General features: G+C 49.2%; 2 protein-coding genes across 2 annotated transcripts; both read right to left on the bottom strand.

The window, feature by feature from the left end:
* Nucleotides 1-1984: 1984 nt before the first annotated feature.
* On the bottom strand, nucleotides 1985-8223 carry LOC125685410 (keratin, type II cytoskeletal 6B-like). The gene is made up of 9 exons (XM_048928414.1): nucleotides 7672-8223; nucleotides 6246-6460; nucleotides 5225-5285; nucleotides 4889-4984; nucleotides 3986-4150; nucleotides 3496-3621; nucleotides 2949-3169; nucleotides 2487-2515; nucleotides 1985-2370 (listed from the first exon to the last, which is right to left on the bottom strand). The coding sequence occupies exons 1-9, from the start codon at nucleotides 8221-8223 to the stop codon at nucleotides 1985-1987; spliced, it is 1851 nt and encodes a 616-aa protein (XP_048784371.1).
* Nucleotides 8224-21172: 12949 nt separating this feature from the next.
* On the bottom strand, nucleotides 21173-26794 carry LOC125685409 (keratin, type II cytoskeletal 4-like). Its single transcript, XM_048928413.1, has 9 exons — nucleotides 26336-26794; nucleotides 25061-25275; nucleotides 24711-24771; nucleotides 23982-24077; nucleotides 23244-23408; nucleotides 23043-23168; nucleotides 22481-22701; nucleotides 22131-22159; nucleotides 21173-21651 (listed from the first exon to the last, which is right to left on the bottom strand). Exons 1-9 carry the CDS (start codon nucleotides 26792-26794, stop codon nucleotides 21173-21175), a joined length of 1851 nt encoding a protein of 616 aa, XP_048784370.1.
* Nucleotides 26795-27083: the final 289 nt, after the last annotated feature.

Genomic DNA, 27083 nt, shown 5'->3' on the forward strand with positions numbered 1-27083 from the left:
TCTGCTAAGCCATGCAGTTCACTAAAAATTAGTCAGCCATCAGCTCCAAGGTGAGCACATCCTATAGAACCTCCTTGCTTCCCAGCAGAAAATCCCTGCAAGACACAGCAAGCCCAAATGCAACATGAGGGCAGCAGAGGTGGTTACCCCTGGTGGAAACTATGGGCAGACCAAGCCTGGATGGTTTTGCTTCCCCAACTGTGGAGCGAGATGCAGGAAGGATGGGGCAGACAAGCCGTGAGTCAGCAGTGAAGCCAAGGAAGTGGATCTGGAAATAAATTGCAACACTCACTCCTCTTCAGCTTGCATTATAAAGGTAAATTAACCTGCCTGCACCCTGATCTGCTTCCAAATGGGTTTCTCCAAAGGGAAACTCAAAGCAGAGATGTCCTGGGGGGGTTTGGTGGTCCCCACCACCCAGGAGAGTGGGGGGATGAGGGGGGCCATGGTGATGGCTGATTTGTCCACATCCAGGTATGCATCCAGCTGTGCCAAGCACCCACACAGCAAACTGTACCAGCTGTTCTGTGAGATTTTCCAGGAGGCACCATGCATTTGGGAATGGGGAGATGAGAAGAAGTGATGTTCCCTCCACACCTCTGGGAGATGGGAAGGAACAAAGCCCCTCTGCACCCATGGGAGATAGGCAATGCTCCTCTATTAACTGATGGGAAGATGGGAAGGAACAATGCAATCCCTCTGCACCCATGGGGATGGCGGTTTTCCTGGCATCCAGCTGTGCATCCAGCTGTGCTGTGTGGACCTTCCAGGGGTACGGTGCCTTGGGAACAGGAGCCCAGCAAGGAGCAAAGGGATGGGGAGCCTGAAATCACCCAATCTCAACTGCCTAAAAGGGCACTGAGGGCTCATGCTTCCCTGTGCATCCTGCAGACCCTGGTGCAGGCTGTGTGCTTTAAAGGCGTGGTGCTTGAGGACACCACTGGCGCTATGCTTTGCAAAGACAGACATCTGTTTCATTTAGAAATTAACCTGCTCTTGTGAGAGGGTTTCAGGGGTGGGGTGTGGGATTTTATTTATTTTTTTTTTTTTGCACTGATTGTTTTAAACAAGGTTCTGCCTGCCTTGTGTTCTGCCTGCAGCGTGTGAGATCCCAATGTCCCGAGTGAAGCTGTGCATTTGCTCACCTCTGATGGAGCAGGGCTATGCAAAAATGCATGGGGAAGGAGAGCAGGCAGCGTCTAAGGACTTAGTTAAAGCTTTGCCAACTACAAACTCCACCCATTTGGAGTTTCATGTCTGAGAAGACATTGCTGCTTTGGTAATGTTGGGAGGGAAATGAAACCTGTGGAGCGCGGCTTGAATAATGCATGTAGTTTATTGAAGGTACAGCTGAAAGTCTGGAGTAAGCGAAGGGTAATCAACTGTTCACTTACACATTAAAAGCGTTAAATCTGTCTATCTGGTACACACACAGGAAAAACAATGCATGCATTTAACTACAGAAATATAAGGTGCTCGTCGGCATGTAATTAAAATCTGCTCTACCAAACCTGGTGTAGCAACTTGGGCCCATTTACATAACCATTACCAACCCTCTCGTAAACAGGAAAAATTGGATTTTCAGGTGTCATTAAAGGAGCTAAATAATAGATGCGGCTTCATCTGGGGCAGTGTAAGATGTGGCTGCTCTTTCTGATGAGCAAATTTTTTGTTCTTTTGCAATTGCTGTGTGAGGGGACAGGAAATCCCTTGGAAAAGGGGCTGAGCAGAAAGAGCCATGAAGGCAGCAGGCTGAAATGCAAATCTCGCCTGCCTGAGACCTGGGGGTCCGCTGACCCCCAGAGCACCATGTGAGAGAAGGTGGGTGGTGACCATTCAAAAAAACCACCATGTTTCTGGCAGAGCTACCGACCTTACTGCGTGTGCAATGCATGCTTGTGTGATTCAGCTGTTAGAAGGAAGGGGAATACTGTTTTACTGCAGAAATGCTGATTCTTTCTCAATACAGTGCGGTTCTGCCCACCTACCGGCTCGTTCTGACCACGCGCACGGCCGTGCTGTACCGGCTGCTCCCTCCACACACCCCCGCCCCTGGGATGATGACAGCCCCAGGGCTGCACTGCTCCACTCCAGCACACACCAGGTTGCCCACACCGGCTGCACACTGCAGCCCATCGGCACCGGTCAGCACCTCGCGCCCCACACAGCTGGCTGCACTCCGGGCCCCAAAGCCACCCCCCACTCTGGGGACGCAGTCCACGCTGCGAGCACTGAACCCAGCACTGCTGACCCCAAAGGATGAGACCACTCCACCCAGCCCCGAGCTGGCTCCGGTCTTCACAGAGCATTTGCCACCGATTCCGGATAGGGATCGGCACTCACCGACCGTGCCGCCGCCGCTGACCACGGCTGCAGGAAAAGAAGGGTCTGGTCACTGCTGAGCAGCACACAGGTAGGTTGTGTGAAATGTAAAAGGGAATGAAAGGGGTTACGGGCTTACAAAGGGAGGCGCTTGGTCGGCTTACCTACGCTCACAGGGTTGCCAGTGCATATCCTGTAAAAAACAAAGCAATGTCTCAGAGATGTGCTTAAGGGGATGCTCCCCAGACATGCATGCACATGGAGATGCTGCCCAGTCTTAGAAATCCTGGGGGTACTTTAGCTTGTCTGTGTTCCCAGGGGTTGTCTGTATTGGCACTGAACTGCTGTGGATTGGACCCGAAAACCCACAGGTGGTGGAATGTCACATTCCTGTCTGTCTGTCCTCCAGCAGTGCGATGCAGCTGCATTGAGTGGGAGAGAGGGGATGGGAGCAATGCTTCTCTCTACACCATGGGGAGATGGGAAGGAGCAATGCTCCTCTTTGTACCCACAAGGAGATGGGAAGGAGCTCTTCTTTGCACTACCGGGGAACTGCAGCCACCCAGCATTCCCCACTCCCTCTCCTCTTGGGTTTTGCTGCAAGCTGCAGCTGGGCATGCTCCCACCTGCTCTCTTCTCCTTCCAGCAGAGTCCTGTAGGTCGCAATCTCGATGTCCAGGGCCAGCTTGACGTTCAGCAGCTCCTGGTAGTCCCTCAGCAGACACGCCATCTTGTCCTTGGCCTGCTGCAGAGCTGTCTGCAGGTCCACCAGCTTCTGCCGTGCATCTTTGAGGGCGCAGTCACCGCGTTGCTCAGCGTCACAGATGGCTGTCTGCAGAGCTGCGATCTGTGAATGGCAACAAGTGGCTGAGATAGCAACACAGACTTTGGCAGGGCTGCAAGTTTCCCCCCTTGTTTCCCAGCTAGAAACTTGTGGAGAAACCTAGATTTTGATTGGGCACCTGCAGTGGCCATGCACTGGAGGATGAAGGGAATGGATGTGTTGACTGCGCTGTAGCAAATATGCAGGCACCATTATTTCTGGTAGAGACAAACCAACTGGATTCTGCTAGGTGGCCACCTAGAGAAGCATGATGACACATCCAGGATGGAGCTGGGGCTTGGGGTTCCTTTGCACCCTACCTCATGTGCAGTGCTCAGCTCTTTACCCACCTGTTTCTTCACATTATCTGATTCACACTGCAGCTTCTGGATCATGCGGTTCAGTTCAGCTATCTCACTCTGGTTGTTCCGTAGGTCATCACAGAACTTGCCCCGGCTGCTGTGGAGCTCTTCCAGCTGTGCATGGGAAGGGGACAACATTACACTGGGAATCACTCCTTGCAGGGAAGGGGATGACTCTCTGGAGCTGCAGCAATGCTCCAAGGTAGTACTGAGATGGGACCTTATGTGGGCACTTTGGGAAGTGATGGCTCCTGATGGGTGTGCAAGAGGAGATCATGATGTTCTGTTTTTGTGGGAAATTCTTCAGATGCAACAGTTATGGTGTTGTGTTGATTGGGTTTCTTTTTGGCACATTTTTCTTTATCAAACTACAGTGCCTGAACACCAAGGGATGGGGTTGAGCTGTGTCGCGCAGGACAGAAGTGCCCCTCAGTGTTTTGTTGGTGGAGGGTTTCATAGCCACTTGTGCAGTACTCACTCTGGTCTGGTAGAAAGCCTCCACTTCAGCCTTGCTCTTCTGGGCAATCTCCTCATAGCAGCACTCCACGCTTTTGATGATGCCCTCCATGTCCAGGTCCCGGCTGTTGTCCATTTGCACGATGACCGAAGTGTCACACAGCTGGCAGTCCATCTGTGCTCTCTCCTGCAAGATCCACCACAGGTCATTCCCTTTCCCATGCCAGTCCCAGGGCTGCACCTCAGCTAAAAGGTCTGAAGGGAAGAAGGAGCCTTGGGGACAACTAGGGACAGTTGTCCTATGGATGCCCAATTGGGACACAGGATCCTTCAGGCAGCTGACTGGTTCCCAACAGCTGGGACTTGCTGTGGTAGTATGACATGGGATTGCCTGAAGGAGCAAAGCAACCCAGCTGGAGTGACTCGCTGGGTTGCAGCTCAGTATTGTGACTGTGCCAGATGTTTGGGCTGGGCATCCCCTGGGGTAAGTGCTTTGGGCCCAATGTCTGCAGGCTGCTGGGAAGTGTTGGTTAGAAAAGGTGGAGAGCAAGCACCAAGCATCCCCTGTGTTTTGGTAGGTGAAAGCATTTTAGGTGAAAGCATTACTTCCACTAAAAGATGTTGACATATCCAGCTAAAAAAGTGAAATGCTAAAAATAATCTGGGTTTTCAAGATCAAGGCTTTTCAGTGGCTCCTAGTCATGAATTGGATGCAAATTTGAGGGGCTTTTTTTCATGCAAAAGGTCTCTCCCTTTGCAGCCAGCAGTGTGGCAGACAACCAAAGCATCTAAGTGTCATTACCAGTCGCATATATAGTGATAGGGACTTTTTGGGGGGCTGTGGTTCTAGGATTTTAGGAGAAGACACCTTTCCTCATGTTGGTTTTGCTCTCAGAGCCTGGGGCAGTGGGCGAGCAGCTCTTACCTCAGCATAGATGCACTTGAGGAACTCCAGCTGCTGCCGCAGGAGACCGACCCGCACCTCCAACTCTTCCTTGGTCAGGTAGAGGCAGTCCACATCCTGAAGAGAAACCATGTGTTGGGTCAAAAGAGGGAAAAGAACCAAGGGCTGTGCCCAAGCTCATTTTCAGTTAGCTTTGCAGGACTCTCGCTGTGGCCAACCCCTGACTCTACCTGGATTTGCATTATCCGTGCTTAAAACCTGATGAGGTTCTGCACATTCCTTGGGTCACCTCTATGTTGGGCTTCCCCTGCTCAGGCAGTGCTGTGGCTTTGCATTTCTCCCCCAGGTTTTGCTCACCTTCTTCAGCACCACGAACTCATTCTCCGCTGCCGTGCGCTTGTTGATCTCATCTTCATACCTGTGTTGGAAAACAGAGGGAGGGGGCTGCTGAGTGCTGGGGGTCCCATCTCCACAGCCCAGCATGGTTAAAGCCAGGACCTCTCCCTGTTTACTTTGCATCTCAAATTTGCTTTTTGCTTTGTTGTTATTTTTCCTCCCTGCTTGGCTATGTTCAGCACTTCTAAATAGCCCACGCCAGCAGTATCGGTGGCTGGTGTGAGGTGGCAGCAAGACAGGCGAAACCACAAGAGGTGCAAAACTGTGCACCGAGCTGAAGGCTGGGTGTGCTCCTTCTAACCCTGTGAGGTTTTTTGAAAGCATCCAGGACTCTGCTCTGAGAGTTTATGGGCAGAATGTGGCCAAAATGCTCCAGGGGGGGTCAGGAGCTTGAGCAAGCCATGCAATTCCCATTTGCAATGAGAGCAGAGACAGTGCGTAATGCCCGAGTAATTGGGTCTGAGAAGAACTTTCACAGGATGAGTCTGACCTCATTGAGTGAGAGAAAACTTCTGAGAGCTTGGCTGTAAGCTCTTTGGAGAAGACTCTTTCATCCTGGCTACGCATAACCAGCCACCAAGCGTCCTGGTTCTGGCTGAGCATAGCACACAGGGAGCAATTAAGGAACATCTGCATCGTAGATCAAAAAGCTGCTTCCACATTTCCTCTGAGAAGAATGAATGAACCCAGTGGGGATGATGTGGATGAAGGGTTCTGTGGGCAGGGGCAGCACCAGAGGCACAGAGTTTGGTGAAGTGGGAAGATTGATATGGCAAACTGCTGTGTACAGGAGTATCAGGGTGAGGAAAGGAGCTCCCTGTCCCCTCGTATGGGTACATTGCAAGTCTTGGGTGTGAAGCAATGGGACTCCAGCACAGAGACCTGCTCTGTGCCCAAGCTTTTAGACTCATGGACCGATGCATTAGCTTCATGCTCTGAAAAGCAACCAGCACCCTCCACCTCCCCTTTGCACTCTGCTTACTTGCACTTGTATTCCTGCACCAGGTCCCGCAGGCAACGCTCCTCGTTCTCCAGCCTCTCTCGCTCCCCCAGCACGCACTCCAGCTGCTTCCTCAGGTTGCAGATGAAATTCTCAAAGACAGGCTCCAGGTTGCGCCGGGATGCCGGCAGGACGTACTGCTGCAGCAGCTCCCACTTGGTGGTCAGCACCTTGTTCTGCTGCTCCAGCAGCCGGACCTGCAGAAGGGAGAGATGTGAAAGTCACCTGGCCTCTCTTACCTTGGGCAAAGGCACTTTGGTTCCTCTGCTTGCAGAACATAAGAAAAAAACTAAAAGGCAAGTGGTTAAGGGCAGCCTGAGTGCTAAGGGCATCATCTCCCAGCCCAGGGCTGAACAACGCCCGCATGCTTGCTCCATGTGGAACCCAATGATCTGTTTGAGCAAAGCACTACTGAGGAAGGATCCCTTCCTGCTCTGACAAGCTGATTCCAGGAACGAGCTCTCCCAGTGCTGAAAGCTCCATCCAAGAGCTCATTTGAATGCATCTGATTGAAGCTCTAACCACGGGTACTTATCATGCCTTTCACTTCTAGATTAAAGAGCTCTCTAAGTACTTGGGAACCTTTATGGATCATGAATAAGTCATTTTTCAGCGGGAGGAAATAGGGTGGCTCCTTTACGTGGGTTTGTTTTTCTCAGCTGCGGAACAGCTCACAGGGAAATCTGAGCCTGGATGGGGCAAAGAATCCTCTGTCATCTGAAAAATCATTTTCCATAACACACCCCTAAGCAGCAATGAAAGTCCCTTAGGCTCAGCTAAGATAGTAATGATAAATGATGTTTGTTTAGGAAATCACCAAATCCTTTCATTGGCACAGTGGACAGAGAAATTAAAGTTGATCTCATTTTAGCTAGACCTCCATCTTTCTCCCTCTGCAGGGTGAACAGCTTTAAGAATACAGATGTCATAGAACTATAGAATAGTTTGGATTGGATGGGACCTTAATGATCCAACCATATCACAGAATCATAGAACCATAGATCCAGAGGATTGTTGTGTTGGAAAGGACTTTAAAGATCATAGAACCATAGAATGGTTGGGTTGGAAGGGTCCTCAAAACCCCCCCATCCCCACCCCTTGCCTTGGGCTGGTTCCACCTCTCCATCTGTTGCCCAGGCCCCATCCATGGTCTTGAGCACCTCCAAGGTGTTTCTTTGGTGTTTGTAGAGGTAGGAGAGCAACTGCCAATCGCACATGGCATAGGTTGGAGAAGACCTCCAAGGTCATCTCAGCATCTCCCTCCTTTGTCCCACAAGCTTTGGCTTGCTGCTGACCCCAACTGAGCCATTTTGCAGGCTGGTGGCCATCAAGAGGCACAGCAGAAGGGCTGGGATCCAAGCAGTGCCTGCACCGGGAGCCATTGGTGTCACGTTATCCGCGGGCTCACCTTGTCGATGAAGCAGGCGAACTGGTTGTTGAGGTTCTTGATCTGCTCCTTCTCGTGGGTCCGCACCTGGCACTCCTCAGGGTCCACCCCCACGCACAGGGGCTTGAGGAGCTCCGGGTGGATGCTGACACCGCGGATCCCTTCTGATCGACCTCCTCCAAGCCCGATGCTGATGCCTCCGCCATAGCCGCCCATCGCCACGCCATCCCCAAGGCCTCTGTAGCCGCCCAGGCCCCCATAGCCTCCGCAGTTACCGAACCCCACCACCGAGCCCACGCCAAAGCGACCTCCGCCATAGGCAGCGCCGCATCGTCCCACGCTGCCCGCTCCGTACGCTGCGCTACGGCAGCTTCCTCCGAAGGAAATCCTCTGCCCACGGCCCAGGTCGCAGACACTCCGGCTGCTGAAGCCACCCAACCCGCAGCGCCGTGCCGCCGGTTGGCACACCGAGGCTGAGCTGCTGCCTGCCCTGCCCAGACCGCAGACAGCGGAGGCTGAAGAGAAGCCACGTCGGCCCAGCAGCGAGCTGGAGGTGTAGCACTGCCGGCTCATGCTGCGGCACACGGGGACGGGAGCAACGGTGATGGAAGAAAGTGGAGGAGCGAGAGAGGAGCGCGAGGAGATCTCCTGTGGCTGCTCCCAGGTGCAGCCCGGCTCCTTATATACGTTCCAGGAGGTGCCTGAGATGCAAAAATTTAATTTATCCACTGGGTTTGGTCTGCCTGGCAGCAAGGAATGGCTTCCAACATTTCCAACCCACAGCAAACACTTCCATCTCATATGAAATAATGTGGAAATTAAAATAAACTGCTTTGCTTGCAAGCTTCAGTTTCAGGACTTATATTTTACTTAATTAATCTGCTTCCTTATTGTGTAATTATAGTTTAGCAAAATAATTCAAGGGGTTTTTATTCATGGCTTGTTTACTGTTCGGTTTCACCACGGCGTTTAATTACATTCCAGGACCTCCTGCAGAACACCCCGCCAGGGTCTCTGGGCAGCTCTTGAGCAATGGACAATGGAGCAGGAGGCGGTTCCATCAGTACACGTGTTTCTGCACCTCAGTGCATGGCCATGGCTCTCCAAGGTGGATGCTTGCAGCCGTGTTGGGTCAAACCTGGATGGTATAAGAGCAGAGCAAGGGGTTGGTGGTGGAGCCAATGGAGCATTCTGTGTTTGTGTTGAGTTTGGTCGTGGGGGGGATGGTCTGGAGATGGGGTTCATGGGCAAGAAGTCAAGGTGCCCATTGGAAGAGCATTTTGTGCTGAATGATGTGCTTAGGGAAGGGGCGGCTGTGCTTGGTGTCTGGGTGCGATGGGACCAGTGAATACCTGGAGATGCAACAAAGCGATGAAGAGAGACATTTCAGACAGGTTGAGCCATGTTGGCCAGAATGAACATTTTTCCTCTTATTCCTGCGACACGCCTATTGGACGTTAAATTATTCAAGTGATATCTGTTAATGAGAAAGCACCTTGTCTTCTTAATTAAAATTCTTAAAAAGAGTTTTGAATTTGCTTGGAAACAAATAAAGTGCTTTTTCTTTTTTTTTTTTCTTTTTTTTTTTTTTCTTTTTTTTTCTTTTTTTTTTCACCTTAACAAGGGAGTCTAATCACAGAAGCACAAGTGATTGCATAGCGTGCCCGAAGAAGGTTTTGCATTTTTGCTAGGGCAAAATTTCCTGGTTCTGGGAGGATTCCTAGACAATGGGATTGTGTACTTAAAATGGATTGTCTCGAATGAGAAAATAATGCAAAGGAATTATGGTAATTTAGAATATTTGTGGTGTCTCCCCAGTTAAAGGTCTTTCTTTCTATTCTTTTTTACAGATCTCAGAGTGGGTTGAAATGAGGCATGAAATGCAATTTTAATCACGTTGTAGCTCTATTGTAGCCACATTGGTCTGAGAAATGAAGGTGCAAGTTTAGTGATGAGATGTAATTCCATGTATGAGGTCATGATAGCTGGAGGAAGGAGATGGGCTTTTGGGCTCTGCTGTCTCCACGTCATCCTGCCCACAGTCACCCAGGCAGCTGAACCTCTTGCTGGTAAGCAAAAAGGGGAATTATTTCAGAAATGTATATTGTGCCCAAGTTTTGGTGCAGCACAACAGGTGTGTTGTCTAAAGTCCAACCTGGAGTTCTGTCTGTACACAGAGCCCTCATGGCCCCGTTGCACCACATGTGCAATGCTTGCACAATTTTAGGGTTGTAAAGCAAGGAAAATGGGACCATCACCCGTGTTCCTCCCATAGCTACCATCCCCGCAACCCCTCCCAGTTGTTTCCCCATGCACTCACAGCACCAAGCCCATACTCCAGCCCTGAGAGGTGGCTGCTTGCAGGTGCCCAGCCCCGCACATCAGAGGGTTCAGGGCAGTGCTTGTGGTTTGCAGTTGCTGAGCTGTCACAAAGCCAGTTCTGGTTACATAAACTTCAAAGCAAAGAACGCGCCGATGCCATTTCACCTTCTGCAGGGAAGGATTGCAGTCACACATCTTCCCTTCTCTCCAAGCTTTGTCCTGTCTGATGCAGGTCTGGTGGTGGCTGGGGAGCTGCGGAGAGGCACTGATCTGCTGCTTTAAAGGAAAAAGTTGAAACTAGTTTTCAGGCTGATGGGACTCAGCAAAGCTTTAAAGCGGCAGATGATACTTGAATTTGCCAGAAAACCCCAGAGGTCCTTGGCCTTAAAGATGCTTCAGGCCCTGGTTGCTACCCTGGGACCCGAGGCCTTGAGATTTACATCCACCCTGCATTAGGGCAAATTAGTCCTATTTAAGCACCCTGCTACATTTGGTCTGTTGGGTCATCTGTGAAAACAGAGGGAGCCCCAGGGGTGTTCCAGCCTCCTGCTGTGATGACCAGCCACCCAAGATTGCTTTATCCCAATGAGAAAACCACTTTTTAAAGACCCTTTCCTGATGAAATGGGGCCAGCAGGGCTTGGCTGTGCTCCCAACACTGTCAGTGCTTTCCCTCTCTTCCCTGGGCAGTTTTTGTGGCTCCTTGCAAAGGGACCCTGCAGTCACCATTAAAAGCATTAATGAGGCCCCTGGGACATCACCCTCTGATTGCAGAGGTCCATGAGGGCTCTTCCTGCTCTTAACTGCAGCTGGATGTTCCCACATGAAAGCAGGTGGTGGATTTGTTGGCACAATAATCTGAGCTCCTTCCATTGCTATGGTCACCATGCCCCCTATCTGCCCACCCCCAACTTTGCTTTCCACTGGACATCACACAGCTTTCATGCTGCTTTTGGACAAAATTAAAAATGAGCAGGATCGTTCCAACCTTCCAGGTTGGATATCAGGAAAAAAAATCTCTGAAAGAGTGGTGATGCATTGGAACAGGCTGCCCAGGGAGGTGGTAGAGTCACCGTCTCTGGGTATGTTCAAGAACCATGGAGATGTGGCACTGAGTGTCATGGTTAGTGGGCATGGAGGGATGGATTTGGGTTGGACTGGGTGGCCTTGGAGGTCTTTTCCAGACTTAATGATTCTTTGCTTCCATGAGTAGGCATGCTGGTGTTGGGTCTATGGTTGGACTCGGTGATCTTAGTGGTCTTTTCCAACCTTAATGACTATGATTCCATGATTCTGTGATTCCAAACCAGCATTGGCAACTGCCCACGTGCACCATCTTTATTTACCATCCTGCTATGTAGGACTTTTCCAAAATCTTTTCCTTCATTTGCAGCTTTTCTACTGGAAAGAGGATCTGCACAATGATGAACAGAGGCTCACCAACATCAGTCACTGCACCAGCACCGATGCTGGGCGTTGTGACGGTAAGGAAAACAGAAGTGAGCGTTACTCCCAAGGGCAATGCATCACGCCATGGAGAGTTTCCTACTGTCCTATTTCCTCTGTCAAGCATTTGGCCAACCCCGGTGCCCTGAAAGCAAATCCAGGTGTTTCATTTGAGGTACCTTTGCCATATTCTGTGCATCCTTTTTACTACTTTGATGGTGGGGAAGCCAGGCGCAGAGTGCTGCTTTGGGCACTGCTGGGTGATTGCTGGAAATGTTGATTGGTTCCAACAGCAGCACACAGCATCTTGTTTGGGTATTGAAAATCTCCTCGTTGATGATGCTGACAGTGACCTAAGCAGAGAAACTCTCCTTTATAGCCCTTGCTTATTGCCTTATTTTGCAAGAGACAAATAGGTTTCGTACCAAACACTTCAGGTGTCCACCCTCTTCCTTTGTAACGTTCCTCTTTTGCATAGGAATTTGTAAGGCCCTTTTGCATCACCTGGCCAGCCGTGTGGCCTGATGGGTTATTAGGGCTCTGAGTAATGGGGTGGAATGGGCAAGGCAGGGTCACGATGAAAGCGCATGGAGCAGCGCTGGGAACGGTCACTGCAAAGGGAATGCAACCACACGCTGGGAGCAGGGCGTGAGGTTTGCACCCGAAGTGTTTTTCTGGGGAAAGGTGGCAAACAGCAGCCAGGTGCTGAGGCTGGAAGTATTGCTGTGCTGTGTCATGGGACAGCTGCCTCTGCCTCTCCTCTGGTGAGATATGAACAATTCCAACCAAAGCGTGTTCCTTCATGTGCAGGGACTGCTCCAGAGATGCCCTGCAGCAGTGGAGGTGTAGGAAGAGAGAAATGCAGCCCAGAATTTCAACCTGCTCCCAATGGGGGGTCTGGAAATCTGTTTGGGCACCGTAATGGCCATAGAAAGGAGCTGTGCAGCAGTGTGTGTGATTGATGTATCGTAGCATTCATTTTTCAGATTTACATTTAGGTTCCCTAGAATAAAAATGAAGTACCAGTGGTACACATGCACAGAGCAGAAAACTCAGAGCTTTTATCAGCAATGCAACCTCTGCTTGCTTGTGGAGCCAAGACACCACTCTGTGGAGGGGGACATGGGGAAATGTTAGAGAGCAAATCTCATTAAAGGCCTGGTCTAAACAGCTTGGCAGATAGGATAAGAAGAGAATAAACACACTTCTTGCACTGGTTTCCTCCACCACCAAGTGGAAGCTGGAGGCCCCACACATAGTCGAGGGCAGTGACAGGCAGATTCAGGAGCAGAGGTGGGGCTCTTGGTCAAAGCCAAACAAAAAAGGACAAATGGGAACCGGGAGAAGCAACAATGCTGTGCTGGTAAGCACCCAGCAATTCATAATGCCTTCCAGATGGACACTTAGATTAAGGAGATTACAGAAGGTATAGCTTGTAGAATATGTACCTATTATCTTAATGAATGGTTAGAGTCGTGTTTTGTGGCTCATTTTGCCACCTGCATGCAAAAAAATGACTGTGTGTCATGGCAGAGGCGGTGGCTGGGTGCGTAAGCTCTGTGTAATGGTTGGCCTCACTGGGCTGAGCGTGATAAAGAGAAGCATTTGTCCTGGAGGAAGATGCAGCCATCTTCCATTCCTTGCAGCCCAATGCTCAGCACCCAGAGGTGCTCAGATCTGCCCCGGAGGGCACTGCAGCCTCTATCTCCCCTCTGAGCAGCTCACGGGCTTATAGCTTCCAACCCCAGACATGGGCTCTCTGAATTGCCAGCAAACCACATAGTCGGGGAGATAAAGCCAAGCAAAAGTGCCAATTATAGCTGATTCCTCCAGGAGCTGAGCACTCCTCTGCAGTAGCCACATCCTGTGGGGAGCAAGATCAGAGGCAAAATCATGCTTCTATTTATTGGAATGTCTTTCTGCAGTGGATTCCTGAGCTTTCTGACCTCCATCTCCTGCTTTAGGAAGTTGTTTCTTCCACATGTCCATGGTGGGCTTGAAATTCAGCTGGGGACCTTTCAAATGTGTGCAAAAACTTCTTTACAGTGAGGGTGATGGAGCACTGGAACAGGCTGCCCAGGGAGGTGGTGGAGTCTCCTTCTCTGGAGATGTTCAAGACCTGCCTGGATGCCGACCTGTGCGACCTGCTGTAGGGAACCTGCTTTGGCAGGGGTTGGACTCAATGATCTCTGGAGGTCCCTTCCAACCCCTACAATTCTGTGATTCTGTGACCTTTCCTTGACTACTGCCCTGGATTGGGAACTGCGCTGCAAGAAAATACAGCTCAGAAAATGGGGGAAAAAAAAACAAGCTGGGATTGGCAGAGAAACACGAAAAGGAGAAAGTCTGGCTGTGAACCACAGGTTGCACAGGACTCCCTGGCCATCCTCTGTTGAAGGACACAGGGAAGCATGTTATTAGGGAAACCTGCTGCTTTCAGAAGGATGAACAGGGTCTCAGAAACCCAGGCTTTGGTTTAGCAGCCGGACTGCCTGCACGCTGGCAAAGGTTTGTTTGGGGAATTCCAGCGTCGTTTCTTGCTCCATGCATCAGTGTTGCCTCATTATTCTCTTTGTTCTTGTTATTATGTGGTTGCATATTCTCACTGAAATCCCTATGGGGTAACCACCTGCGTGTGACACTGGGCAGTGCTCAACACCTGGCTCTCTTGTTCTCCATCCAGGAATGGCTTGCATGGGGAAATGACAATGACCAGAAGCCACTGGCTGCCCTGGACATCCCAATAATTGCACACCTGCCCTCCCAGCTCCTCAGCTTCCTGAAGAAAGCAGCTACTGTTTTTCCCCAGGGCAATTTTGCAAAGGCAGTCACCACGCTGCTCAGCATCGCAAATCCCCGTCTGTCCAAGATGCAACTTTCCCTTTAATTACCAAGAGTGACAGCTGTGGCTTCCCTGTCCTCGTTTCCATTAAGGATTGACAAACACCAGAGTCTCACTGTCCCTTCTTTCAAGTTATTCCAAGAGCATGCGATAGAGAGAAGCAGTTGATTATGAGATCGCTCCTGGGCTCGGTGTGATTGCTGCTTTGGCACCCACACCCCTCATCACCAACACTGCAGCTGGGTGCTCAGACCGTGTTCCTTAGGAACACCCAATTCCCTCTCCTTGACCCCAGAACTGAAGAAATATCTTCCAATGGGAAATGCTTCTATGCTTCGCCCTTCTGTCTCCCTGCAAGGTGCTGCTGTCCAGGAATGATAACAGCATCAACTTCTGTTGTACAAAACAGCTTGTTTCAAGAAATCTGGCATTAGCCCTTTTTTAAGGATCCATCCTAGGTCAGCGTGTGGGTGTTGCAGCTGTGCAGTTGGGTTAAGGAGTTGCTGTGTTGTGCATCTGCTCAGAGCTGTGCTCGGTGCTGGGTTCCCAACAGTGCCCATCGCCCATCATTTGTCCATTTCCACCCTGATGGAGGTGATCCGAAGTTTGTGCCTAAAGGTTGAGAAAAGCTGCAGTTCGGAGCAATTCCGCCTCATTTGCATCACTTTTTGGGAAATGCAGAACTAATTGCATAATGTGAATCCTCATCCTGCAGCAGGGATCAGGCCAGGGTGACTCATCCTCGAGGAATAGTCCCTTTAATCCAGGAAAGGATGAAGCCAACCTGCTGAGCTGGTCCATGGCCAATGAGCCCTGGGTGGGGGTGGAGGGTTCTGCACTGTGGACTTGATGGCTATGCCAACCCACCCAACCCATGGAGAACATCTGTGTGACTCGGGCTCCATATGCAAAGAGTTTGAGTCAGCAGAAATTCCAGTTCCAGAACCCAGTTCTGTCTGCACTAAAGCTGCAGCTGAAGATGAGGTGTTTCTGGAAAAAAAAAAGAATCATAGAATCTTAGACCCATTAAGTCAGGAAAGGACCTCTAAGGTCACCAGATACAACCCCAACCCACCCCACCATGCCCATTGACTGTGTCCTTAAGTGCCACATCTCCATGGTTCTTGAACACCTCCAAGGACGGTAACTCCACCACCTCTCTGGGCAACAGTTCCAAGGCCTGTCCACTCTTTCAGAGGATAAATTTTTTGCTACTATCCAACCTGAGCATCCCGTGAAGGGAAGAATCACTGCCTCCTGGAGCCCTGAAATCCAGGTAGCAAAAAATGCACGGGTGCACTCTGGTCAGAATGTACCCAGATGTTTGGCCCAGCCACCAGGTCCAAAATTCATTTTGCTACAGTGTTGCTGAAATAAAGTGAAAGAAAAGGATTAATTTTCCATTAAAATAATCCTATAAGGAAATGCAGTTAATTAAGCAGAAGCAAGGAAATCCAGCACGACCCTGTGAGGCTCATACCCAGGGGCTGGGGATTCCTCCAGCCTTAGGCTAAGCCTGGACCACAAACCCAGAGCATCTCCTTTTCCAGGTGAGATCTCTGCCTAAAAGCCTCCCACTCCTCCTCCCTCCTGGTGCCATTGACCACATCACAAGAAACAACTTGCTTCTGGATATAATGCAGATTGTGGAGCCGTCTGGCTGCAAGGAATGAGCATTCACAGGAGGAACTAATTACTGGCTAATTTCTTACCTGCATTTATCCATGATCTGCTTTGTGGCAGGCTCCTTGGGTATCATTTGCTCCCACCTGCTGTTCAAAGCACCTATCTGCTTCTTAGGGCTGGAAGCACTGTCTCCAATTTCCCATGTGTGTTCCCCATTTGACTGCCAGCAATAATAATAATGTGGTGATAATTATAGGCAGTGGTGCGTTCATTAAAAAATAGAAAGCAGCACACCAGGAGGACACCGAGGCCAATCCAACCAGTGCAAGGGTCAGGAAGGGGAAATTAAACCTCTAGTGCTTCCTGGGAACTGTGTGGCTTGGAAATTGGGTATCTGAAGCAAGGGAAATGCAGATGATCCCTGATAATGATTCCCTGAGTAATGGTAAAAAGCGCAATAAATCTGCATCCATTTTTTCAGACCACAAAAATGCAGCTTTGGTCCCCCAGGAAATCCTGAGGTATTTAAATTTATTTCTTTTTTTTTCACCTCAGGTGAAATTACATGAACTTTTTTTTTTTTTTTAATCTTTATATACTTACTTTTATTATTATTATTATTATTATTATTATTATTATTATTATTATTATTATTATTTTTAAGTGGGATATTCCAAACCATTTCCTTCCGATGCAGGTGGGGACTTCCTGCTTCATGTGCGTAAGGAATTCACCATGGAATAAAGCAAAATTCCCACTCCTGCCTTATTGGTGAAGTGGGCAGGTTTGCTGCTGAGTTTTTGTATGCGTTTCATGCTCTTCTCCTTCAGCCCCAAAGGTGCATTGGTGTTTCCTCAGTTTGCAGAGTGAGTGGGACCTCCAGGATCAGCATCACCAGGACTCTCCCTATGTCCCCTCCATAAGACCCAAACCTTCTGTGCTACCTGTGGCCCCCACAGCCTCTGGAATCTTCAGTCCAGCCCTGTGACACTCCACATCTCATGCCACCTCGCCAGTGTTTTCCATCACCAAGATCGCCGCAGTACTGCAGAGACCAAAGGTGAGTTTCCGTTTCAGCAAAGCTGCTCCATTTCTTTGCTGTTGATCATGAATTTGAAACCTCTTTATCACAGTCAGAGAATCTATTGGGAAAGGTCACTGGTATCATCTAGCCCCACCATCAACCCATCAACTTCCAACAATCAACCCATTATCTAGTCCAACCATCAACCCAGTTATCCCCTAGCCAGCAAAAAAGGGAGAAAAAAAGACCCATTTTCCAGTACTGGGCCTCAGGGGCTGCATCTTCATCTTGATGCAGGTAAAAAGAGATGGAAAGGGCTTTGCCCATAGGCAAAGTGCAGAGCAGGAAGAGAAGGAGCCCATCTAGCGGCACGCTTTGAAAACAGCCCTCATGTTGGGCATGGTTGGACGAAATTAATGGTTTTGAACCTGCGCCATTTGCTTTGGCTCATGGCAACCAATGGTTGAATTTGAGATGAGCAAAACATTCTAGCTGCTATCACACAGAAGCATGGAAAATAGTAAACAAGTTAAAAAGCTTAATTGACAAATATGGCCTGAAGAATTTTTCCTTCTTTAATGTCGCACTCAAGGTACTTGCTCAAATACCTGCTGCAAAGTGTGCTTTTCTTCAGGCTGATGCTGTGGTTGTGCCATCTCTTCCATATCATGCTGCAGGGACATGGGGCACCCTAGGGACAACGTCCCCTCTGTTTTTATTACTGCCCCTCTTCCTCCTCTCCCAAAATTCTTATCTGGCTGTGTTTAGCACAGAGAACTGCCATGGGTGATGACAAGTCATCCTTCCTTCCCTATAAATTCAGTTCTTCATCTCCTTGGCTGTGATAGGTTTTAGAGTGCTTGTATTGGTCTAGCAAAACACCACACCCCGAACATTTCCTGCGATAAGATCTCTGGAATGGTATTTCCATACTCATATCATGAATAGTTTTGCTAAAAGGACTGGAGAGAATCTTTTCTCAGTTGTCAAAATGCTTTCTCTGGGTATTTGAAGAGACAGAATCATCCAGGTGGATGTGTTGGCCTGGAACAGCAGTTTGTTTAAGAAAATCAAAATAAGAAGAGAAAAAGAAAAAGAATTCTTTTTAAAAATCAAAACTGTCCTTTGAAATGTTTGCACTGAAACTCCATAGCTGGTAGGAGTTCACAAATACGATAATGTGTGTTTTGCTATTTTGCCATCATTCAGGATGTGGACATTGTTTCTATACCTAAAACAAACAGCTACAGAACAAGACTAGGAAGAAAAAACAGTAATCACTTATTTGGAACTGTTCCCAGCCTCTCAAAGCTTGTAATACACGTATTAATGAATAGCTTGAAAACCATCTGAGATGAACCTTTCCCCTTTGTTGCAGTGACAGAATCTTTACAGCTGTAGCCACAGAGAAAAAGTAAATGCTGTCTTCATTTTCCTCATTGGTTTGCGAAAATTACAGCTGAGAACGTTTGGGTGTTGGCTCAAACACGAGGAGGAAAGGTGCTGCCCGTGTTTTGGAAGAAGTAGTATCATCTTCCTTTCTTCTCCCTATTATTCAAGCCACTACACGGTAATTATTCTTCCATTGCAATTAGGCAGTCGTCTGCTCCTTCCTGGGATGGGAGAAGTCACCTTGCTGGCAGATTCCTGTCTGTAGGAGGAGGGTGAATTGTTGGGTTGAGTTACCCTTCACACCTCAACATTCCAGGGGATGTCTTCTTTGGTGATGCTGTTGGGGGATGCAGGCCTTACGGTCTCTAAGGGTTGGAGGGGAAAGACCTGGAAAGGCCACGACTGGGCTCAGCCCTTGGAGGTTGGGAGTGTCATGCAAAGCAAGTTCCTGCTCTACCAGGCTGCATATAAGGGCCAGACTGACTGGCCAACAAATCAACCTGCATCAAGTTGGGCAATAACCCAGGTCCAAATCTTTCTCAACCGTCTTCTTTAGTAACACTGAGCCCCAACCAAAGCAGACTCCACTCAGCCTCTGAAGGAAAGTCAAGCAGAGTTGCTCTAGCTATGAATTGCAAGAGGATGGCCATGCCTCTCCATACCCAAAGGAGAACCCAAACTCGGAGCCACAACAGTTCCATGCTGTGGACCAGAGCGTGGTGACGATGACATGCAGGTGGTCAGTGGAGCTGCCAAGTGTCCCAGCAGTGCTCCAGGCTCTGCACTGCTCTTCTTCCCAACTCATGTCTGTTAGCATGTAATGGGGAATGCACTAAAATCAGATGCAAAATCATCTGCTTAAGTGGACTCCATCCCACCCAATTTTAACTGCTCAGATGAGCCACCAAACTGGATTTCCTCGATCAAGTGGAGCTCAGCCAGAGGACTACCCATCTCCCTTAACCTGGGTCTGACATTCTGATGACCAAATTCAGATGGGACAATTTCTTCTTTTAGCACTGAAGTGACACCTCCTGCCCATCCCCAAGGTGCTTATCTTCTTTGCATCAGCCTTTAATATTCACTTTTTTTTTTTTTTAACGTTGCCATTAGAATTTTGCCCCATGAGAGCACAGAGATTAATAGCTCCATGCAACCTGTAATTCTTTGTGTGCTGGAGACAGGAAGAAATTCATGGTGATAATAGTGTCTGCAAACCCTGTGGATGACAGGCAGGCTGTATTTGTCTGAGTGTATGCAGGCGTCTTGCATGCTGATGTCTCCATTTGCACTAATGCCCCTGCCCTGGGCTGCTTGTAGAGCTGACATGGATCTAATTGATGCATCCGGTAGAGTCTTGCACTTGATGCACTTCATGCTAAACTAGGCTTCTGTGTTTGGTCAGGTGAATCATCTCATGGAAATGTTGGTTTCTTTCCATGAAACGAGCTCCCAGCTACCAGCTCTCACTTTGAGCTCTGCGTGGGAAATTTCAAAACTAGACAAATTTCATTTCCCCCCCATTATGGCCAAGAGATCTTCCAACTCATCCCTTTTAAGACATATGGGGCAACGTCACCCTTTCTCAGCCCTGATGCCACTTGAAGCAAAGGTGTTAGTGTCTGGAGTACATACAAATACGGCAGAGACCATCAAGCCCACAGGGGTCAGCACTGGCACTGTCCTCATCCAATTGCTGGTATGTGGAAAGACCATATGAGTGTGTTGTTCAGATAGCACAGTGGTGAGTGATACAGGTGGCACGCTAGTTGTGGAGGTGTTACAACACTCTGAAACATTTTGGGGATTCCTAGCAAGCTTTGATATCAGCTGTTACTTTAGCAAATGGCACCTTGGCCTATATAATACCTAAATGCTCATGTCACATGAGGAAGTAAATAGAATAAACATCTTAGGACTCTCCTTGTGTCTGAGCCCCAACATGTCCCAGATTGTCTACAGAGACAACGGGTCCTTTCTCTACCTGTGGACATACAGAGAGCAAAAGAGCACTTCTCCCCTGTCCTGTAATTACATTAGCCAGCATCTATGGAAAAATCCAGGAACAAAGCAAATACTTTCAATGCAGTTTATTGAAGGCACAGTGGAAAGCTGGGAAGTTTGAGCAGTCAGTGGAAGAAGCTCTGTTTGTGTGAGCACAAGACATCAGAGTCAGAAGCCTTAACACTTCCTCAGCGTTTCGGGGTGGGGATGGGGGTGAGCGCTTCTAAGATTCAGCACGCTTTGAACCAGCCACCCCTAACATGCACAAGCAAACGAAAGCACTACGTATTCATTTGTAAGCAAATTCCACAAAAAGCCTATGGTTGCAGTGCAAACAGCAGGTGCTTTGAACGCTGAAGTTGCCTTGCTTAAAATTTAAGCTCAAATTCTCAGCTTGGGGTTTCTCTTTGGGTGAGAAGAGGAACGTGCTCCGTGCAGCGCCTCCTGGGGAAGTTAAATCATCATGCTCTTTTCTGAAATGCTTTGGGAGGTGCTGTAAAAAAAAGAGGTGTCTTGCAAGGAAGAACACCCCTAATGCACCTGCTTGTTATGGGAAAGCTGGGGGGAATGCGATGGAACAAACAAAACCTAAAAGCTGCAGTCAACTAAGCAGTATAAACTCAAAGAAGTAAGATGACGTGGAGCACCTGCTGGAGAAGCTTGCTAGATGTGACTGTAAGGTTGGAGACTCTGAAAACATTATTCAGAGCATGTGTGTGATGTTAATGACTTTGGGAATGGACTGGGTGACAAATGTTGCTATTTGAGGGCAGAAAAACCCTTCTGCCTCATCTCAGTGGTAGGAACTGCGCGTCTACACACCGCGCTCCGCTGCTCCTAGCTGTGCCACCTCTGTGGCTGCTGTCCCTATGGGACCACACAAGGGTCTCTGACCACCCCAAAATTCCCCACCACACCGTTGTTGCACGCCACAACCTCAGGGCTGTTGGCTACCACCACCGGCGGGCCCGCCAGCTGCCGGATGACACAGCCTTGGTTCCCAAAGCTGACCACACCGCCAGGTTGGCAAGCTCCCATCCTAGCATTCAAGCCCCCACTGGCTGTGCTGATGACGGTGCGGGCTGGGTACCCCCCACTACGGGAGCTGAACCCCCCGGTTTTACAATTGACTCCTCCAGCTTGGCAGAACACCTCTGGGACACATGGCTTAGCCACCGAGCTGATGACCCTCTTGGGGTGGATCCCGGCGCTGCGAGAGCTGAATCCTCCATTCTGGGAGCTGTGACGTCCGGACCGTCTCCCCAAGGAGCCGTAGCCACACGCCGCTGCGTTGGCAGCCAACATCCCGCAGTCATCAGGGAGGTTGTAGCCACTGCTGACCACCGCTGCAAGACAGCCCATGGGATGCATTACGTGGAGCTGGGGGAGTCTTGCATGCATGTCGTTCCACAAATGGCAGAACCAACCAAGCCTGATTCCCCCTGCGCTGGTTCAACACTACTCCTCCCATCTCCTCCTCATGCCCCAGTGCATCCCCTCCATATCCTCCCACTTCCCATGCTCTTCAGACTGGTGCAACGCTCTCTCCCATGCATAATGCATGTTCTGGTGGCCAGGACGGAATGTTGCCCCCAAATGTAGAAAAGGGGTATGAATTTGACTTTCCCTCCTACATCAAATTAATGGTTTTCTTGAAATTCAGGGCCATTTGGGATTTCTGGGACAAACGTTTTTCATTGTGGGCTTAGGCTGAAATGAGGCAGGGAGCCAAAGGCAGAGGGGGCTGGGACAGGCAATTCTGCCCCATAAACTGCCCTTCCTACAAGGAGAAACCCTCCAGGTTGTAATACTTCAGGTTACTTACACACGCTCACCGGGTTCCCCACACATATCCTGTTAGGGGAAAGAAGAGAAATGTGTATTATTCCAGTAACTAGTGGCATGTATATCTAGAAATTTGATGTCACTCATCACTTGCAGCCACATCCAGCCCACTTGTCTCTTAATCCCGTGTTGCAACACATCTGACTATTCCTAGGACAGTAACTGCTGTTGCTGGCAGAAAGTGAATGGGATGGCCTTCAGCCATCTGTCCACCCCTGCTTCTGTGAGCCTGGGAGGATCCCAGACCTGCAGAGTTCACTTAAGAGCTGGACTCATTCCGGCCTTAGCTCTGATATTCAGGAAGAAAGAGACAAACCCTCTGCCACACACCTGCTCTCTTCACCCTCCAACAAAGTCTTATAGGTGGCAATCTCAATGTCCAGGGCCAGCTTGACATTCAGCAGCTCCTGGTAATCCCGCAGCATGCAAGCCAGCTCATCCTTGGCCTTCTGGAGGGCATTCTGCAGCTCAACATGCTTCTCCCGTGCGTCCTTCAGGGCACAGTCCCCACGCTGCTCAACATCACAGATGGAGGTTTGCAGGCAGGAGACCTGTCAGGGGAGAGGACAACAGTGCAGGTGTCTTTGCTTTCTTAGTGCTTGGGTGTTCTGCATGCAGCCCTTCTGATTGCAAACAGGGAGAGATACCAGCTTCCCTGGAGTGCTTTCTTATCTCTATCCACTTTTGTACCACTTTGTACAATACATGACTAAAGCAACAACTTTTAAAATAAAAGGAATATTTGGCTCTCAGCTTTCTCATCTGTTTAAATTCACTGCTGGTCACCACGGTAGGCTGGATTTGGGTCATACATCTACTGAAGGACAATGCATCACCTTCCCCCATGCCTGAGCTGTCCTCCAGACACACGTGGCCTCTGGGTCCCACCTACCTGCTTCTTCACATTCTCCAGTTCACACTGCAATTTCTGTATCATCCGGGTCAGCTCTGAAATCTCACACTTGTTGCTCTGCAGATCATCGCAGTACTTGCCCCTTTTATCCTGAAGCTCCTGAAACTGGAAGACAGAAACAAGACAGTTGCCACATCTGACCTGCAGCCCATGAGCTGGAATAGGTTGCTTCGTACTCACCCTGGTTTGGTAGAAGGCATCCACTTCTTCTTTGCTCTTCTGAGCAATTTCTTGGTACCAGCACTCAACGTTCTTGATGATGCTCTCCATGTCCAGGTCTCGGTTGTTGTCCATCTTCACGATGACCGAAGTGTCACACAGCTGGCGATCAACCTGAGCCCGTTCCTAAACATTGGGGAATGGCTTGGTCAGCTGCAAGGAATTCTCAGGCTTTGTAGCAAAGGGAGGGCTGGAACAAAGAGCCACTCTGCTCGGCTGATGGGTGCAAGTCGAGAGCTCTCCCTCAGGTTGGCTCAGCAGAAAATCCTCCCTGCTGGATGAGTTGCCGCGTGCCAGCTGCTGACCTGCAGCAATTCTGTCCACATCAAGGGCAAGGTATGCAAGTGACTTAACCCTTGGTATCCTGTCATCTTCAGCTGCTTTGCTGATGTTAATGACAGGATTAAGCTGGGAGCTCTAATCAGACAACTGCAATCTGGAGTAACGAGACAGGTTCACCTCTGTTCTCAGGGGTAGAGTTAGGACACAGCCAATTCATACCCAGAGATGCATTAAGAGAGGGGGAACCACCCAATTCCCAACATAATCATGCTAATATCAACCAACAACATCAGCCTTGTAGTTCCATGCTTTCAAGTGTTCAGGGGTTGGGATGAGACAGATCCAAGAGGGACTTGGGTACTGGAGCACCCAAGAATGAGGCAGCACCCAGTGCTGGGACAGAGCCGAGGAACTCACCTCTTCAAACACACACTTGAGCAGCTCCAGCTGCCTTCTAAGCAGGTCCACCTTCACCTCCAGCTCTTCCTTGTTCAAAAAGATGCAGTCTGCATCCTGAAAGAGAGGAGATGTGCTCTGAACACTTTGGAGAAACATAGGGAAGACAGAGGTGGCCCCAGAGGAGCAGAGACATGTTCCAACAGAGTTCCAGGAGCAGAAAGGTGTAAAGGGATGAGTCAGGTGCCCCACTGTCTCCTCAAGGAAAACAAAGCCACTCCAACGTGACTGACAGGGATTAGTTTATTTATTTGGACTTAGCTGCAAACTCAGAATGGACTAATGAGGACTTTAAAATAATTTTTTAATATTGTTCAAATGATTTCTCCTTTTCTGATGTGCAAATATAAAGGATATGAAGAGGCTGTCAGGAAATAACCTGTCTCATACACCATTTTGTGGCCTCGCACTCTGTCCCCATTCCATGAATGCACCACGAAACACGCAATCTAAGGGTGTGTTTGGTCCAACAAAGCTATTGCTGCAGCACTGATCATGTGGGCTGTGAGTATTTTCACTTTCTCCTCCCATTTGCCTCTTTTTCTGGCTGTGCTTCTTCACAGGCCTCCCTCTTTCTGCTCACTGTAATACTTCTGCCGAGTGTTTGCTCACCATGCTCTACTGCAGCCACGTTTCACACCAGATAAACCCATGAAAGGTCTAACAACCCATTTACTTTGAGCTTCTCACCTTTTTGAGTGCCACAAACTCGTTCTCTACAGTTGTACGCCTGTTGATTTCCTCCTCATATCTGTTGGGAAAGGAGAAGAAAAGGGCTGAGCTGAGCAACACTACCAAACACACAACCACCATGACAAAGAGCAGCCTCTCCTTGCTCAGACTGCCATCAGACACTGCGGGCACTGTGTGCAAGCCAACATTAGACCGTACAAAGATCACAAGCTTCTTCACCAATACCAGCATTAACAATGCAAAGAGTCTGCGAGTGAGACAGAAGAATGGGACATCCCCAAAGGGGACACACCGTGTGTCTGAGACAAACTAAAGAGAAGTCCCAAAAGAGACCCAAAGGTCCTTACTTGCACTTGAACTCCTCCACCAGCTGGCTTGTGGCACACTCCTCATTGCCCAGCTTCTGCTTCTCGCACAGCAAGCAGTCCAGGCGCTTCCGCAGGTCGCAGATGTAGTTCTCAAAGTAGAGCTCCAGGTTCTTCCCTTTCTTTGGCAGGACATACTGCTGCAGGAGGCCCCACTTGGTCTCCAGCACCTTGTTCTGCTGCTCCAGGAACCGGACCTGCAGGCCAAAAAGGAGTGATTCTTCAAAGAAAGGTGGATGCAATAATTCTGCACCTGATTTAACTGTCTGCTCTCATTTTGAAAGCAGCAAGAGTCCTACAGGCATAAGAACGGGATTTTAGGAAAGTGAGGGGTGATATGCCATGAGGAATGTGAAATTATCTGCTGGCATTTAGAAATATTAAATGCACACAGGCCTGTGCTAACTCCATTTATCCACAGTGGTTGCAAATGAGCTCTTCCAGAAGCTCTGATGGACTCCAATGGAGCGCCCAACTGGAGGGACCTGCTTGTCTCTTTTCTCTACAAAGGGATCCTAATGTAACAGCTCAGAATTAGACACCTAACATTTAAATGCTTGAATCAGGAACAACTTTCTCTGACTTCAGGAATGCTTTTGGAACAGTCACAATATTTAATGGCAAGGGGAAAAAGGACTCTAACACAGGACAGAAAGATGAGCCCATCTGAAGTGGAGCTGTTGGACCTGGGTGACCGATAATGACCATTCCAACCTTAGCTGTTCTCTGATTCCCTGATTTTGTATTGCTATGATTCTATGATTCCATGATTCCATGACTCTATGATCCCATGATTCAATAATCCCATGATTCCATAATTCTGTGATTTTGTGATTCCAAAATTCCATGATTCCACGATTCTGTGATTCCATGATTCTATGGATCCATGATTCTGTGATTCTATAGTTCTATAATTCCATGATTCTATGATTCTATAATTCTATGGTTCTTTTGATGTTGTGATTCTGGCTGTGCTAGAAAAAGGCTGAAACAAGAATTCAGCTTTGATCTGGGGCCACCCAGACAGGAGACAACAGCAAGAAGGTCCAATGCTGCCACAGCCAGAACAGTCCGCATCAAATCCTATGTGCCCACACTGAGACAATCTCCTACACTGAAGACCTCATTTTGAAGATTGTGGGCCCTTGCATGTGCCCAGCTCAACAACGGATGGCCTGAGCAGCACTGGACATCTGGGGAGGGTTTATTTTTACTTTTTCCACCACCAGCTGCAAGCAAGGAGCAGTTTGCACTCACCTTGTCAATGAAGCAGGCAAACTGTGTGTTGAGTGTCTTGATCTGTTCCTTCTCCTGACAGCGTATTTCATGTTCCAGAGGGTCAACCCCAACACAGAGGGGCTTCAGGAGCCTCTCATCGATGCAGATGCCCTGGATTCCTTCCCCCTTGCGATCGGGGTAACCCCTCACGATGCTGAATCCCCTGGGACCGCAAAGGCCGACCCTTCCTCCGGAGTTACCGTAGCCAACAACCCCTCCGAAGCCGAAATCTCCAAAACACCCATTGCCACAGACCCCATTCACATAGGAAATTCTTCTGCTCCCACCCAGGTTGCAGACGCTGCGGCTGCTGTAGGCTCCGGCCGCGCACCGGGCAGGCTGGCATGCAGCAGCATAGCTCCGACCACAGATCTCCGACGCTGAGCTGAAGCCTCGCCGTCCCAGCATGGACCTCACTGTCGGTGCCTGTCTGCTCATCGTGGGTGAGGGTGGATCACGGGAGTCGAGGGGAAGCTCTTCTGCAGGAGAGGAACAGAGATCCCGCTGGGGTGACACCGCGATGCCACTCCTTATATACGTTTGGGAAGCTGGTCCTTGATAGGATCAGGACGTTAATTTAAAGCGCTTAAGGGTTTGGTTTGCCTGGCAGCAATAAATGCTCCTCAAAATGCAAAGCAGCCCAGCAAATACCAACTACTGAGGAAATAAAAAGGAATCTAAAAGTGCTCTGTTTGCAAGTTGGCTTAGAATATATTACGGTTTGAAG

This window comes from Lagopus muta, chromosome 28, assembly GCF_023343835.1.
Source record: "Lagopus muta isolate bLagMut1 chromosome 28, bLagMut1 primary, whole genome shotgun sequence".
Lineage (NCBI taxonomy): Eukaryota > Metazoa > Chordata > Aves > Galliformes > Phasianidae > Lagopus > Lagopus muta.